The sequence below is a fragment of the Rana temporaria genome, chromosome 12, assembly GCF_905171775.1.
Source record: "Rana temporaria chromosome 12, aRanTem1.1, whole genome shotgun sequence".
NCBI lineage: Eukaryota > Metazoa > Chordata > Amphibia > Anura > Ranidae > Rana > Rana temporaria.
The window spans coordinates 96,099,616-96,115,605 of NC_053500.1; the positions used below are offsets into that span (position 1 = coordinate 96,099,616).

Below are 15,990 nucleotides of genomic sequence, written 5' to 3' on the forward strand. Positions count from 1 at the left end.
CAGTATGGAGGGTGCGACAGTGGGCACTATGTACAGGAGAGAAGTGTATGACAGCAGGCACTATGTACAGGAGAGGAGTGTGGAGAGTATGACAGTGAGCACCATGTACAGGAGTGGAAGGATATTTAGGGATATTTAGAGACCAGCCATAGTCGATCTATGTATGGGCTGGCTGGTTTTACACAAGTCAATCTATTAATCGACTTGAGTACAACCAGCCTGTTAGGTTTTTCCCAAAACAATCAGTGCAAAATATAGCTTAATGTGAATAACTTTTGGTGTGATTAACCAAATGAGCTGAAATTTTCAGAATATGTTGGCATGGATAGATCATTCTATGGTGTGAAGTTTTGGGGAAATTGGTTAACATTTAAGGTCTTTTTTGTACGTTAAGCGACATTAAGCTCCCCAAAAAACAAGCTTAATGGCCCATATTCTCGTAGATCGGCGCATATTTAGTGAGGCGGAGCGGATCTCCGATGCGCACCGCCGGCTTAACTTGGCGAGAGCCGAACCATATTCCCGAACCACCTGTGTCCTACGCTGCGCTCGCGTAACTTAAATGTGTTGGCGTAAGTAGGCGCAAGTGACAGTAGGAGGGATGTGGGCGTGAAGCATTACAATGATCCGTGACCCCATGCAAATGATGTCCAGACTGAACGGCGCATGCGCCGGACGTGCCCCGCCCTCTGCGCATGCGCACAATGACAATAGGTGTAAATCCATGCTGAGTTGGGCGGGCCCAGTGTATAAAAGCTTCAAGCATCCGCAAAGTGACTCCCTTGGATTTCCTTATTGGAGTTTACACTTTGCTGCTGCTATGCCAGGGCCAAGGAAAGACCGCCGCAAAAGAAACTACAGCCCTGCTGAGAGGGAAGTTATTGTTGCAGCAATGGAGCGCTTTGATGCCAGGCTCCATGGTGCTGAGAGTGGCAACACTAGCAAAGTAAAAAAGGACGAAATATTAAGAAAAGTGACGGCACAGGTCAATGCCCTTGGCCATGAGGTGAGGACCCCCCAGGACATCATTAAAAAAAAAAAATGAATGACCTGCGGGGGGTGGTCCGAAATAAAATGGCCACCATTGCCAAACATGCCAGGGGCACTGGATGTGGGCCACCCTGTCCGATCCGGCTGTCAGAGGAGGAGGAAGTTATAGCCAGATGCCTGCGGAGGGAGCAGGTGGAGGGCCATGACTCCAGTGACCCGCCCATGAGGACAGGCAAGTGTGTTTTAATCATCTATCTGGTGTGTAGCATGTTTGGGGGGGGGGACATGTGACAAGTGTGTGGGTCCACCAACATGTGAATTTTTTGTGTCATCCACAGATGTGCAGGAGGGAGCTGGGCCGTCTTCTGCTGGCAGTGTCCGTCCAACACCGTCCCCCCAGCAGCCTGCTTCTGTGGCTGACCCCCTGGGAAGCCTACAGGCTTTGTTGGAGGGGAGTGGGCAGTCCTCCGCACAGGAGGTGGTTGAGGAGGATATTGCCCATGAGGAGGTGGTGGGCAATGAAGAGGAGGTGGTCCAGAGTGAGCAGGATGTCATTTTATTTCTTGAGGACTCACATGAGGTGCCCAGACCATCACACCACCACCGTATCCCCAGCCCCTCAGGGTCTTCCATCACCCTCTCCAGCCCCTCCCATCCCGTGCGCCTCACCAACAGCCCCTCACGGCCCTCCCCCTATTCAAGGGCCCCAGGCACTCCTGTCCCCAGGAAGGCCACCCATAAGACCAGGGGTGTGGCAGGAGTCCTGCAGGAAAAGCTGGCCAGGCAGCAGGACCAGCAGAGCCGCCATATGGGGGACATTTTGGAGGAGTTGAGGCGGCTCAATAATAGCCTGTCCTCCTCTGGAGCAGTGCCCGATGCTCTGCAGGATGTGGCAGGAAACTCGGCAGCCACCATTACAAGCCTGGGTGAGCTGCAAACCACCACAGCCGAACTTGTGGGGGAGGTCAGGGGCCTGCGGATGGCTGTGCAGGCCCAGACTGCATGCCAGGAGGCCCTGCTCACACGTATAGCAGTGGCTCTAGAGGGCAGACAGCCAGCCAGGGAGGCACCTGGGGATGCTCCTCCACCTGATGTCCCACCCCCCCCAAGTGAGGGCCAGGAACATGGGCACCAGGCGCAGTCCGCGCCGGGGCCAGTGATTTTGTATGTCTTCTTTATGCTCTAAGTAAGAGCTTTTGTATTTTATTTTATTTATGCTCTAAGTAAGAGCTTTTTTATTTTATTTTATTTATGCTCTAAGTAAGAGCTTTTTTTTTTGGTGTGCTGCACAAAGTAGTGCATAGCACAGTGTGAATGCTGTGTGAATGTGGGGGGGGGGGTGACACTCCTGCCAGTAAGGGGTGTCACCCTCGGTCGCTGGGGATAAGTTCTCCCCAGGTCCGTGTGAAAGGTGTATGAATGGACAGCAACATCATTGGAGCCTTGACGCGGCGTTGCTGCTCCTTAGTACCGTGCAGTGTACTTCGGTCTCATCCAATGGGATGTGCATGTGGGGGGTGTGTGCTAGGGACCACAGTGGTGTGCATGCGTGCATTCTCATTGTTCAATGTTTTATGTGTATTTTTAACGTTCAAAAATTCTTTCCACTAGACATCTCCTGATTGCTGATCCCTCAGAAGACGGGGTACCCTCGGTTAGGGGGGTAATGTCTGGTTGGGGGGTCAGGTCATCACGTAGCTCAATCTCTAGGCCCTGTCTCACTGCAAAGTTGTGCAGCACGCAACATGCAGCGATGATCTGGCACACGAAGTTTGGGGAATACAGCAGGGTACCCCCAGTCTTATCCAGGCATCGGAAACGGGACTTCAGGATGCCCAATGTGCGCTCCACCACTGCACGGGTGCGTATGTGTGCAGCATTGTAGTTTTCCTCTCCTGGGGTTTGGGGGTTCCGGAATGGGGTCATCATGTGAGGTCCCAGGGCATATGCAGAGTCACCTGAAAGGCAAAAGACAGGAGGATGTTAGTCATGCATGTGCCCCTCGTGATGTCTGCATCATGGGGGGGGGGGGGGGAACAGTCATACCTGGCACCCATGTCACTCACCAACCAGCCAGCCAGCTGTCCCCATACACGTTCTCTTCAAATTGTCTTGGGATGTCGCTTTGAAGGTAGATGAAGCTGTCGTGGCTGGATCCTGGGTGTTTGGCACGGACGTGCCATATGAGGCCTTGGGCATCCACGATCACCTGGACATTGATGGAATGCCAGTGCTTCCTATTCACATAAATGTGCTGTGTCTCATGGGGGGGCTGTATTGCCACATGGGTGCAATCAATGGCCCGATGGTGCGTGGGAATCCTGCAATTTGGCAGAACTCACGCATTACCTTCAGCCGCTGGTCCTCCTGGGTGGGTCTGATGATGTGGTGGGACATGCGTCTGAGGATTGCGGGGACAACCTGGTGCACACATCTGTTCATGCTGGTTTGTGATATCCCAACCACGTCTCCACTTGTTCTTTGAAAAGAACCAGTGGCCAGGAAATGCAATGTTGCCAGGACCTTCACCAGTGGCTGCACTGCATGTGAGCGTTGTGTTGGGCTGGTAATGTCATCCTGCAGGGCTCTGGTAATTTCCAGGATGGCATGAGGGGTGAATCTGAAACGGCGATACACCTCCACATCAGCCATGCCAAAGAGGCTAATGCGCTGTGGGTATACCCTCTCACGTGCCCTCCTACGTGCCCTCCTCCTATGCGCCTCGGCCTCTTCCTCTTCCTCTGCCTCTGCACACACTAGTAGTGCTAAGACCTCGCCTGCCCCTGGCATGTTGGCATACGAATGTGTTGTCCTAAGTGTGGTTGCTCAGCTCGTCCGGGATGGTGCTGCTGTATTTGCTTTCAAGCTGACTTACTCAGGTCTGGAGCAAAGTTAACCGAGCTTTATGAGGAGTAACTTTCAGCCGGCCATTCGTCTTACGCGCACAGCGCGTAGCCTACGCCGATCGCGTGTAGGTTCGGGAATCTGCTTATGTACATCATTTGCATATTTGAATACTAATTCTATGGCCGCGTAGGATGCCTTCAGCGGAAATATGCGCCTACGCCGCGTACACTTAAACGAGTTAGGACGGACGAGAGCAGCCTCGTTTCTGGCGGATCTGGTTCTGTGACTGCGGCGCATAGATAGTACGGCGCATCTTTACACTTACGCCGCGCATCTCTATATACGCCGGCGGAACTTGTTTGAGAATATGGGCCAATGTCCCTAGTTTGCCTTGTGGAACACCAAATCGCACACAACTTATATAGGTAGATTCAGAAAGAGTTGGGCTGGCTTATCAGTAGATAAGCCGACCTAACTCAGAATCTACGCCGACTTATGTTTAAAGTGTATTCTCAAACAGAGATACGCTTAAACATATCCAAGATACGACGGCTTGCGCCGTCCTATCTTAGGTTGCAATATTGAGGCTGGCAGCTAGGTGGCGCTTCCATTGCGGTCGGCGTAGACTATGTAAATTAGTAGATACGCCGATTCACAAACGTACGCCCGGCCGCCGCAGTCCATTTATGCCGTTTTCGTAAGGCATTATCAGGCCTAAAGTTATTCCATCTAATAGATGGAATAGTAATGTTAAAGTATGGCCGCCATTCCCGCTTCGAAATTTTTACGTCGTTTGCGCAAGTCATCCGTGAATAGGGATTTACGTAGTTTACGTCCACGTCGAAATCAATAGGCCCGTGCGGCGTACTTAGCCGCAATGCACACTGGGAAATGTAGGCGCCCGGTGCATGCGCAGTTCAAAAAAAAAACTTCAAAAATGTAAGGTAAAGCTCCATTAATATAAAACACGCCCCCTTACACACATTTGAATTAGGCGCCCTTACGCCCGCCCGCTTTAGGCTATGCCGCCGTAACTTAGCAGGCAAGTACATTGTGAATCATGTACTTGCCTCGCTAACTTACGGCGGCATAGCTTAAATGCCTTAAAGTGGAGGTTCCCCCTAAAAAAGAAATTCTAACAATACATTGAGAAGACTGATTACACTGCGGGTATGCTGGGGTTTTTTTTTTTTTTTTTCGTACATACCTCGTTATCGCAGTTTCATCCCTCGGCTTCCGGGTATGATTCTTTCGGGTCTGGGCGTTCCTAGTTGATGGACATTCCTCCGACCGACGCATACTTGAAGTCACGACTTTCCGAAAGAAGCCGAACGTCGCTGTGCAGGTGCCGTATAGCGCCGACTCTATACGGCGCCTGCGCAAGGATGTTCGGCTTTTGTCGGAAAGTCGTGACGCGCAGTGTGCGCCGGTCGGAGGAACGTCAATCAACTAGGAACGCCCAGTCCAGCAAGAATCATACCCGGAAGCCGAGGGATGAAACGGCGATAACGAGGTATGTACGAAAAAAAAAAAAAAAAAAAACACAGCATACCCGCAGTGCAATCAGTCTTCTCAATGTATTGTTAGACATTTTTTTTTTTAGGGGGAACCTTCAAATTAAGCTACGCCGCTGCAAAGTTGCGGCAATGTATGGATAGGTTTGGAAGTTCGAGATCTTGGGCTGTACAAAGTTTCAGGGCAATTGATTGAGGTTTAGGCACTTTTTTGCTCGTTAAGCTACATTAAAGGAGTTCTCCAAGCTAAAACTTTTAACCCCCGCTGTGCCTGGGCTGTAAAACTATACAAAATAAAAACTTTCACTTACCTGCCTACGATCCCCCGTTGTTCCGATATCGACGTCCCGTTCTCCGGTCCCGGTCTCTTCCACTTCCTGCGGGTCGGTGACTCACAGTGCGCTCAGCCTATCAGCGGCCGCGACGGAACATTGCTGCGGCCGCTGATAGGCTGAGCGCACTGCGAGTCACCGACCCGCAGGAAGTGGAAGAGACCGGGACGGCTATATCGGAACAACGGGGGATCGTAGGCAGGTAAGTGAAAGTTTATTTTGTATAGTTTTACAGCCCGGGCACAGCGGGGGTTAAAAGTTTTAGCTTGGAGAACTCCTTTAAGCCAATTTCACATTAAATGTTTTAGTATTGTAAAATATAGCTTAATGTGAATAACTTTTGGTGCGATTAACCAAATGAGCTGGAATTTTCAGAATATGTTGGCATGGATAGATCCTTCTATGGTGTGAAGTTTTGGGGAAATTGGTTAACATTTAAGGTCTTTTTTGTACGTTAAGCGACATTAAGCTCCCCAAAAAACAAGCTTAATGTCCCTAGTTTGCCTTGTGGAACACCAAATCGCACAAAACGTATAGGATAGGTTTGGAAGGTCGTGATCTTGGGCTGTACAAAGTTTCAGGGCAATTGATAGAGGTTTAGGCACTTTTTTTGCTTGTCAAGCTACATTAAGCCAATTTCACATTAAATGTAAAATTGGCTTAAAGTGAATAACTTGTTGTGATTAACCAAATGAGCTGAAATTTTTGTGTTGGCATACATAGAGCCTTCTATAGGGTGAAGTTTTGGAAATTGGTTAACATTTAAGGTCTTTTTTGTACGTTAAGCTCTCAAACAAACAAGCTTAATGTCCCTAGTTTGCCTTGTGGAACACCAAATCGCACGAAACGCAGAGGATAGGTTAGGAATGTTGAGATCTTAAGCTGTGCAAAGTTTCAGGGCAATTGATTGAGGTTTAGGCACTTTTTTGCTTGTTAAGCTACATTAAGCCAATTTCACATTAATAGGTAGATTCAGGTAGAGTTAGGCCGACTTATCAGTAGATAAGTCGACCTAACTCAGAATCTACGCCAACTTATGTTTAAGCGTATGCTCAAACAGAGATACGCTTAAATAGGTAGATTCAGAAAGAGTTAGGCCGGCTTATCTACAGATAAGCCAACCTAACTCTGAATCTGCACCAACCTATGTTTAAGTGTATTCTCTAACAGAGATACACTTAAACATATCTAAGATTGCAATGTTTTGGCTGACCGCTAGGTGGCGCTTCCATTGCGGCCGCCGATTCCCGAACGTACGCGAGTCCGCCACAGTCGATTAACGTTGTTTCCGTAAGGCCTTAGGCGGCCTAAAGTTAGAGCTATGCTCTAGTGGCCTAGCCAATGTTAAGTATGGCCACCGTTCGAATTTTATACGTCGTTTGCGCAAGTCGTCCGCGAATCGGGAGTTACGTAGTTTACGTACACGTCGAAATCAATAGGCCGTCCTTAGCCGCAATGCGCACTGGGAAATGTAGGCGCATGCGCAGTAGCAGAAAACGTGAGGTCAAGCCTCATTTCCATACAACACGCCCCCTCCAACCAATTTGAATTAGGCGCCCTTACGCCCGCTCGTTTGAGGCTACGCCGCCGTAGATTAGCAGGTAAGTAGATTGAGAATCACTACTAGCCTAGTTAATTTACGGCGGTGTAGCCTAAACAGGCTAGGCCGCCCTAAAGTTAGTCCCATCTCTTTGAATCTACCTCAAACATACAGTATCTAAGATAGGATATCTTAGATTGCAATATTTTGGATGACCGCTAGGTGGCGCTTCCATTGCGGTCGGCGTAGAATATGTAAATGAGTTGATACGCCGATTCACGAACGTATGCCCGGCCGTCGATTTACGCCGTTTCCGTAAGGCATTAGCAGGCCTAAAGTTATTCCATCTATTAGGTGGAATAACAATGTTAAAGTATGGCCGCCATTCCCGCCGCGAGATTCGAATTTTTTACGTTGTTTGCGTAAGTCGTCCGCGAATCGGGATTTACGTTGTTTACGTCCATGTCTAAATCAATAGGCCCGTGCGGCATACGTAGCCGCAATGCACACTGGGAAATGTAGGCGCCCGCGCAGTTAAAAAAAAAAAACGTGAGGTCAAGCCTCATTACCATCAAACACGCCCCCCTCCAAGACATTTGAATTTGGCGCCCTTACGCCCGCCCGCTTTAGGCTACGCCGCCGTATATTAGCAGGCAAGTACATTGAGAATCATGGGCCAAATCCTCAAAAAAGCTGCCTAACTTAACTTTCAGCAGTTAAGTTACACAGGCGTTAAATTTCTACCTAAGTGCCCGATCCACAAAAGCACTTACCTAGAAATTACACGCCGTGTAACTTAAGTGCCTCCGTCGCAAGGCGGTCGTCTGATCGAGGGGGCGATTCCTATTCAAATGAGGCGCGCTCCTGCGCCGGATGTTCGGCGCATGCGTATGACGTCATTTTTCCCGACGTGCATCACGCGAACGTACTTTGCGCCGGGTTTTGTGGATCGCGACGGGACAATAAAGTTGCGTCGGGTAAAAAAAAAAAATACGCGCCGGGAAAAAAAAATTCGAAATTTAAAAAAAAAACGCGGCGATCGAAAAAAAGGTTTGTTTTTACAAGGTCTAAACAGTTTAGGCCTTGTAAAAGCATCCCTAGTTTTACGCATGCAAAACGTAACTTACGCAGAAAACACAAAGCTAAAAAGCTTTGTGGATCTGCCCAAGTACTCATTTCTCATTTGCATACGCAAAGCGGCATTTCGACTCGAAATGCCCCCAGCGGCGGATGCGGTACTGCATCCTAAGATCCGACAGTGTAAGTCTATTACAGATGTCGGATCTTCTGACTATCTTTGGAAAAATCCTTCTGAGGATCGTTTCCAAAGATAGGCACAGGGATACGCAGGCGGAACAGCAGTTCCGCCTGCGTATCTCCTTTGAAGATTTGGCCCCATGTACTTGCCTAGCTAACTTACGGCGGCGTAGCCTAAACAGGCTAAGCTACGCCGCCGCAAGTTTAGGCACTTCTCTCTGAATCTACCTATAAATGTTTTAGCATTGTAAAATATAGCTTAATGTGAATAACTTTTAGTGTGATTAACTAAATAAGCTGAAATTTCCAGAATATGTTGGCATGGGTAGAGTCTATTGTGTGACGTTTGGGGACATTAGTTAACATTTAAGGTCTTTTATGTACGTTAAACCACATTAGGCTCCCCAAAAAACAAGCTTAATGCCCCTAGTTTGCTTTCTGGGACACCAAATCACTTGAAAACTTCTTGGATAGATTTGGGAAGTTGAGAACTTAGGGCCAGATCCACAGCCAGGTGGCGGAACGTAACCCATTTAGGTTACACCGCCGCAAATTTTCAAGCAAAGTGCCCGATCCACAAAGCACTTACCTTGAAATTTGCGGCCGTGTATCCTAAATCCGTCCGGCGCAAGGCGGGCCAATTCAAATGGGGCGAGTCCCATTTAAATTAGGCGCGCTCCCGCGCCGGACGTACTGCGCATGCTCCCAACGATATTTTCCCGACGTGCTTTGCGTTGCGCCGAGTTTTGTGAATCGCGACGTGTAAAAAAGATGCGGCGAAAAAAATAAAAAAAAAAAAAAAAAAAATGTAAAAAAAAAATTTGACAGCGACGCGGGAAAGAAGGGTATACTTTTACATGGTGTACTAAGTTTACACTTTGTAAAAGCAGCCCTAATTTTGCGACGGCAAACACTTACGGCGACTTAACGAAGGGAAAAAGCTTTGTGGATCTCCGTAAGTGCTAATTTGCATACCCGACGCTAGATTACGACGAGAAATGCCCCCAGCGGCGGTCGCGGTACTGCATCCTAAGATCCGACAGTATAAAACTATTACACCTGTCGGATCTTCTGCCCATCTATGCGTAACTGATTCTGTGGATCAGTCGCATAGATAGAAACAGGGATACGATGGCGTATCAGCAGATACGCCGTCGTATCCCTTTTGTGGATCTGGCCCTTAGGCTGTGCAATGTTTTAAGAAAATTTATTGAGGTTAAGGCACATTATGGTACGTTAAGCTCTTTACATTAAATGTTTTAGCATTGTAAAATATAGCTTAATGTGAATAACTTTTGGTGTGATTAACCAAATGAGCTTAAATTTTCAAAATATGTTGGCATAGATACAGCCTTTTATTATGTGAAGTTTGGGAAAAATTGGTTAACATTTAAGGTCTTTTTTGTACGTCAAGCTCTCAAAAAAACAAGTTTAATGTCCCTAGTTTGCTTTGTGGAACACCAAATCGCACAAAACGCATAGGATAGATTTGGAATGTTGAGATCTTAAAGCGGTGGTTCCCCCTTAAAAACAACTTTTTTTTATTCCACTGCCCCCCCCACATTCCATCACGATTAAGGCTCTTATTATTTTTTTCCTGCTGTACATACCTTAGCCGAACGGCGATGCGCAGTATAGCGCCGACTCGCCGTTCGGCTCCTTTCGCCAACCGTGACGTGGCTTACGCGACAGGGGGGAGCTCGTTTTTGGGCAAAACGTCAATCAACAGCATGTGAGGAACGCCCACTCCCGCGGGACTCGCAACCCGGATGCACGGGTGAATATGCTGTACTAAGGTATGTACAGCAGGAAAAAAATAATAAGAGCCTTAATCGTGATGGAATGTGGGGGGGCAGTGGAATAAAAAAAAAGTTGTTTTTAAGGGGGAACCACCGCTTTAAGCTGTGCAAAGTTTCAGGGCAATTGATTTAGGTTAAGCCACTTTATTGCTCGTTAAGCTACATTAAGCCAATTTCACATTAAATGTTTTAGTATTGTCGAATATAGCTTAATGTGAATAACTTTTGGTGTGATAAACCAATTGAGCGGAAATTTTCAGAATATGTTGGCATGGCTAGAGCCTTCTATTGTGTGAAGTTTGGGGGAAATTGGTTAACATTTAAGGTCTTTTTTGTACGTTAAGCCACATTAAGCTCCCCAAAAAACAAGCTTAATGTCCCTAGTTTGCCTTGTGGAACACCGAATCACAAAAAACGTATAGGATATGTTTGGAAGGTCGAGATCTTGGGCTGTGCAAAGTTTCAGGGCAATTGAGGTTCAGGCACTTTTTTGCTTGTTAAGCTACATTAAGCCATTTTCACATTAAATGTTTTAGTATGTCCCAGCTGAACTCAACCCTGACACCAGCATTCCATCTGCCTTGCCCTGATCTAGTTGGTACCTCTGAAAAGCCAGGTGCATTAGGGGACCCTTGCTGGGTGACCAACGACTTGGGTAGACCCGAGTGGCTGATAGAGTCTGGAGAAGTTTCTGGCAACCCAGATGTAGAAGGTCCAGTTGCAGTGGGACACCCTGGAATCAGGGTAACTGTATGGACCAGGGATTCTGGTGTTAGGCCTTTGGAGTCCCAGCATTGGGATAGGTGCTGCATTAGAGATGTGTAGGTTTCAGATGTTGCACCTCTTCAGGGATCTGGCCTTGGGAAACCCAGACAGCTTTCAGACCCCTGTGGCGCAGTAACCAGTCAGCTTCCAGACCCTGGCGGTGGGGTGCATGACCAGTTACCAGACTTTAGTGGCACGCCATTCAGGAGGTTGAAAGATTTTGGGCTGAAGAGTTCGAGAGAATCCTCATGCAGGAAGAAGAAACCTTTTTTGGACATATCCTGCACCCACATGGACTTTTGGGTTCAAGGCAGACTGGAGAATTCAAAAGGTCATTCGGGGGGGGGGGGGTGGACTGCCAAGACTTGTGTCACATTCTGGTGGCACTGTCCCCAGAGTTGAAGGGCACAGTTTGTGGTTGCCACCAGTGGGTGTCTCCCAGCAGCTTGGGTGTCCAAGTAATTAGGCTGCACCTGACATGGGCTGCTGGAAGGTATACAATTCCGCCTTTGACTGAAGTTCAGTGATTCAGTGTTCTTCCTGTGAGCCATGTCCCTGCCTGATCTTGATCTTTGTTCCTTACCTGATCCCCAGACCTGCTCCTGTGACCAGCTCCCTGCTACCCTTGTTTCCTGTCTGTCCTGACCTTACGCTGCTCATGTGTGCTCCCTCCATTTGTACAGATTTCCTATCATCTGTACCCAGTCTTGCCACACAGAGTTAATCCAGCTCTGAGCAATCCTCCTATTGTTCAGTGAAATAAAACGGACTTACAGAGAAAAACCTTAGTCCGTTACACCCCCCTGCTGTGAGTGACATGTTATTTACATATCTCATGCACTAGCCTGGAGACAGGCATTATTTTTTTTATTCCCACCCAAACTCCTTTTCTGAATTTGTGTGGTTACTTTTCTGGATTTTGACTGGATGTTAGCGATCATAGCAGAATTTAGTGTAAGGAATACATAGGAAAAAAAATGCATGTTGACAAGGGGAGAGTAGAGGAGGGCAGGGAGTCTATTGACATCACGACTCTACCCATCGAGCTCCAGACAGATCCACATATAAGAACTGAAAAACTGCAGATTCTGCTAACAGACAGAGGGGAGACATTTGACAGGTAAGGATACATGCAGGAGGCATCTATATCTTTATAGATCAGCACTATGGCAGTAGTTTAGAAAGCATGAGAGTGGGTTTACATCCACTTTAAGTTATTTGGGTTGCTGCACTCATGTTTATGCATCACTTTACTGTATATTGTTTATGGTTTACTGGTGTTGGAATTGTATCATTTGTCTTAATTTATCTTCCCTCAGCCCGATTTCTTAAAGGAACACTTTACTTTAAGGAAGGGCAGTCACCTTTAAAGTATTGAATATTGGCACGCAAGCACTTTATGAGCACTATGTTATAGACAGATTCACGCAAGTTGTATACAGGTCTATATGTTTATTTTGGGAGGCACTTATATTACCCATGAGAAGAATACTAACACATTTGCGTATTTAAATAGAGGTGTTATACATTGATTAATTAGTACCTAGCAATAGGTGGTGATAAATAATAGAAACAGTAGGGGAGCGCAATTCACTCACTACAGATGTTTTTTTTACCTTAACCACTTGCCGACCGCCGCATGTATATGTACGTCCACGCATATGGGTGTACATGTACGTTTCCGCGGGTCGGGGGTCCGATCGGGACCCCCCCCTGCTACATGCGGCGGTCGGATACCCGCGGGGAGCGATCCGGGACGACGGCGCGGCTATTAGTTTATAGCCGCTTCGTCGCGATCGCTCCCCGGAGCTGAAGAACGGGGAGAGCCGTATGTAAACACGGCTTTCCCGTGCCTCACTGTGGCGGCTGCATCGATCGAATGATCCCTTTTTATAGGGAGACTCGATCGATGACGTCAGTCCTACAGCCACACCCCCCTACAGTTGTAAACACACACTAGGTGAACCCCAACTCCTACAGCGGCCCCTGTGGTTAACTCTCAAACTGCAACTGTCATTTTCACAATAAACAATGCAATTTAAATGCATTTTTTGCTGGGTAAAATGACAATGGTCTCAAAAATGTGTCAAAATTGTCAGAAGGGTCCGCCATAATGTCGCAGTCACGAAAAAAAAAGCTGATCGCCGCCATTAGTAGTAAAAAAATAATTAATAAAAATGCAATACAACTATCCCCTATTTTGTAAACGCTATAAATTTTGTGCAAACCAATCGATAAACGCTTATTGCGATTTTTTTACCAAAAATAGGTAGAAGAATACGTATCGGCCTAAACTGAGGAAAAAAAAAATTTATATACGTTTTTGGGGGATATTTATTATAGCAAAAAGTAAAAAATATTGCAGTTTTTTTCAAAATTGTCGCTTTATTTTTGTTTATAGCGCAAAAAATAAAAACCGCAGAGGTGATCAAATACCACCAAAAGAAAGCTCTATTTGTGGGGAAAAAAGGACGCCAATTTTGTTTGGGAGCCAAGTCGCACGACCGCGCAATTGTCTGTTAAAGCGACGCAGTGCCGAATCGCAAAACCTGGCCTGGGCATTTATTAACAAAATTGTCCGGGGCTTAAGTGGTTAATGCATAGGATGCATTAAGGTAAAAAAACTTTTACCTTTACAACCCCTTTAAGGTGTGGCCCACTGATCTGGTCATCCTTGCTGTCGTATAAGGGATACCACAGCAAGGATGACCAGATCAGTGGGCCATTCACTCAGGGGTACGTTTCTCTGTTTTTGAAGTAAATATATAAATTTATTAGCTTAAATGCCCACACAACTCCTAGAAGTATTACCCCCCTTGATGCATTAGCATACTTGTACTTGCCTGAAAATAACTTTATTGCTTTCAATTTCCACCTTGACATCTCGACTGTTTTCTACGCAGAATTCCAAGAAGACATACCTTGCTCGGTCATACCACAACACTTTTGCATGTTGTCTAAAAAGAAAAAAAAAAAAAACATATCCATGAGGAAAAAGTTATAATATCATATCCACTAATTACATTTTACAACAATGACACATTAACTTCCCCTCTGGATAGCACTCTGTTTTAGACCCATATACTGTATCTTCCTCTAGCTCAAGCCCCTTGTTGTGTTGCAAGCACTGGGCCAGATTCACGTAGAGTGGCGCATATATAGACCGGCGTAGCGCATCTCATTTCCGTTACGCCGGCTCAACTTAGAGACGCAAGTACCATATCCACAGAGTATTTGCGCCCAACTATGCGCCAGCATAACGTAAATTAGAGGCGTAAGGCGGGGTAATTGAAAGTGGGAAGGAAGTGGGCGTGCTCCATTGAAATGAGCCGTGACCCCATGCAAATGAAGGGTCGGCCGGACTGCGCATGTGCGCATGACGCTGACTATGTTCTGCGCCTCACTGCGCATGCTCAGAACTCGGCCCGGCGCAATCAGTGAGATAGGAACTAGGCACGGCGTACTTTGTGAGATGCGCCCAGTGCATAAATAGGCCCAGACATACGCCCTTCCATTGCAAAAGTACATCCATGTGTTTCCCTTCCTGAAGCAAGGTGCTTTTGTTCTGTTGTCTGTGGCTGTTTGTTGGTTTGTGTCGGAGTGTTATTGGAAAGTCTTATTGGAGAGTGTTATTGGAGATTGTATTTGCTGTCTGTTTTTTGTGTCTGTTTGTGCTGAGTGTTTGGTGCAGAGATGGCACCAAAGAAGAAGAGGAAGTTGAACTTCTCTGTGTGGGAGAAGGAGATTCTGACCAGGGCCATTACCCTATATGGGCGGTTTTTGCATGGCCCTCAGAGTCGGGACATCACCCCGGCCAGGAATAAGCAGATCCTGCAGGACATTGTAGATGATATCAATGTGTTGGGGGGTGAGACGAGGACCGTCAGTGCGATCACAAAAAAGATCAACGATCTGAGGCGCCTGGTCCGTGGGAAGCTGGCCAAGCCAACAGCACATTCCAGGGGCACTGGAGGGGGACCACCTTGCACCATTAGGCTGACTGCTGAGGAGCGTGCGGTGGCCCAGTGCTTCCACAGGCAGCAAGTGGTGGGCTTTGACTCCGAGGAGGCCGTGAGGACAGGTAAGTTTTTTTTTTCTCTCTATCTGGCGAGTAGCATGTGTGGGGGGGGGAAGGGAATATGTGACAAGTGTGTGTATCCTCCAACCTGTGAATGTTTTGTGTCATCCACAGATGGGCAGGAGGGTGCAGGAGCCATCTGGCCAGTCTGCACCATCCCCCGGACATCAGGTTGATGAAGACCCCCAGGAAAGCCAGGAGTCCTCAGGGGAGGGGAGTGGCCACAGCTCACCTCATGAGGATGAGGATGGTCACCAGTGGCAATGAGGTGACGCTCCATTTGGAGGAGGTTCCCCCTGTGGCTGCCAGCAGTCAGGCCTCCATCAGGGGTAGCCCCTCCCACTCCTCCCCCAACAGGGCTCCCCCCCCCCCCAAGGGTCTCTCCTACTCCCAGGCCACAAGCCTCATCTGGAGGCAGGAAGGCCACCCACAAGACCAGGGGGTGGCAGACTTTCTGCGTGCTAATCTGCGGAGGGACCAGGCCCTTCAGACCCGCCATCTGGGTCAGGTCACCCAGACTTTGGCCCAGATGGAGGAGAGCCTGGCCTCCATAAAGGACTCAGTACAGGACATGAGCTGTAACTCCCTGGCTTTCATAAACTGCTTTAATGAGGGGGGGGGGGGGAATTGTCTGGTTCGTGGGTCAGGCCATCACGCAGCTCAATCTCCAGGCCCTGTCTCATGGCGAAGTTGTGCAGCATGCACTGATGATCTGGCACACGAAGTTTGGGGAATACAACAGGGTACCCCCAGACTTATCCAGGCATCAGAAACGGGACTTCAGGAGGCCAAAGGTGCGTTCCACCACTCCACGGGTACGTGCGTGTGCTTCATTGTATCTTTGCTCTCCTGGGGTTTCGGAATGGAG

At 47.8% G+C, this 15,990-nt stretch overlaps 1 protein-coding gene across 3 annotated transcripts in view; it reads right to left on the reverse strand.

Annotated features, from left to right (window-relative positions):
• PTGES3L (prostaglandin E synthase 3 like) overlaps positions 1 to 15,990 on the reverse strand; it is a 318,513-nt gene that overhangs the window by 256,937 nt on the left and 45,586 nt on the right. For all 3 annotated transcript variants that reach the window (XM_040329758.1, XM_040329759.1, XM_040329760.1), the window contains exon 2: positions 13,888 to 14,001. In XM_040329758.1, the coding sequence (XP_040185692.1) occupies positions 13,888 to 14,001 (114 nt within the window). The remainder of the gene's footprint in view (positions 1 to 13,887; positions 14,002 to 15,990) is intronic.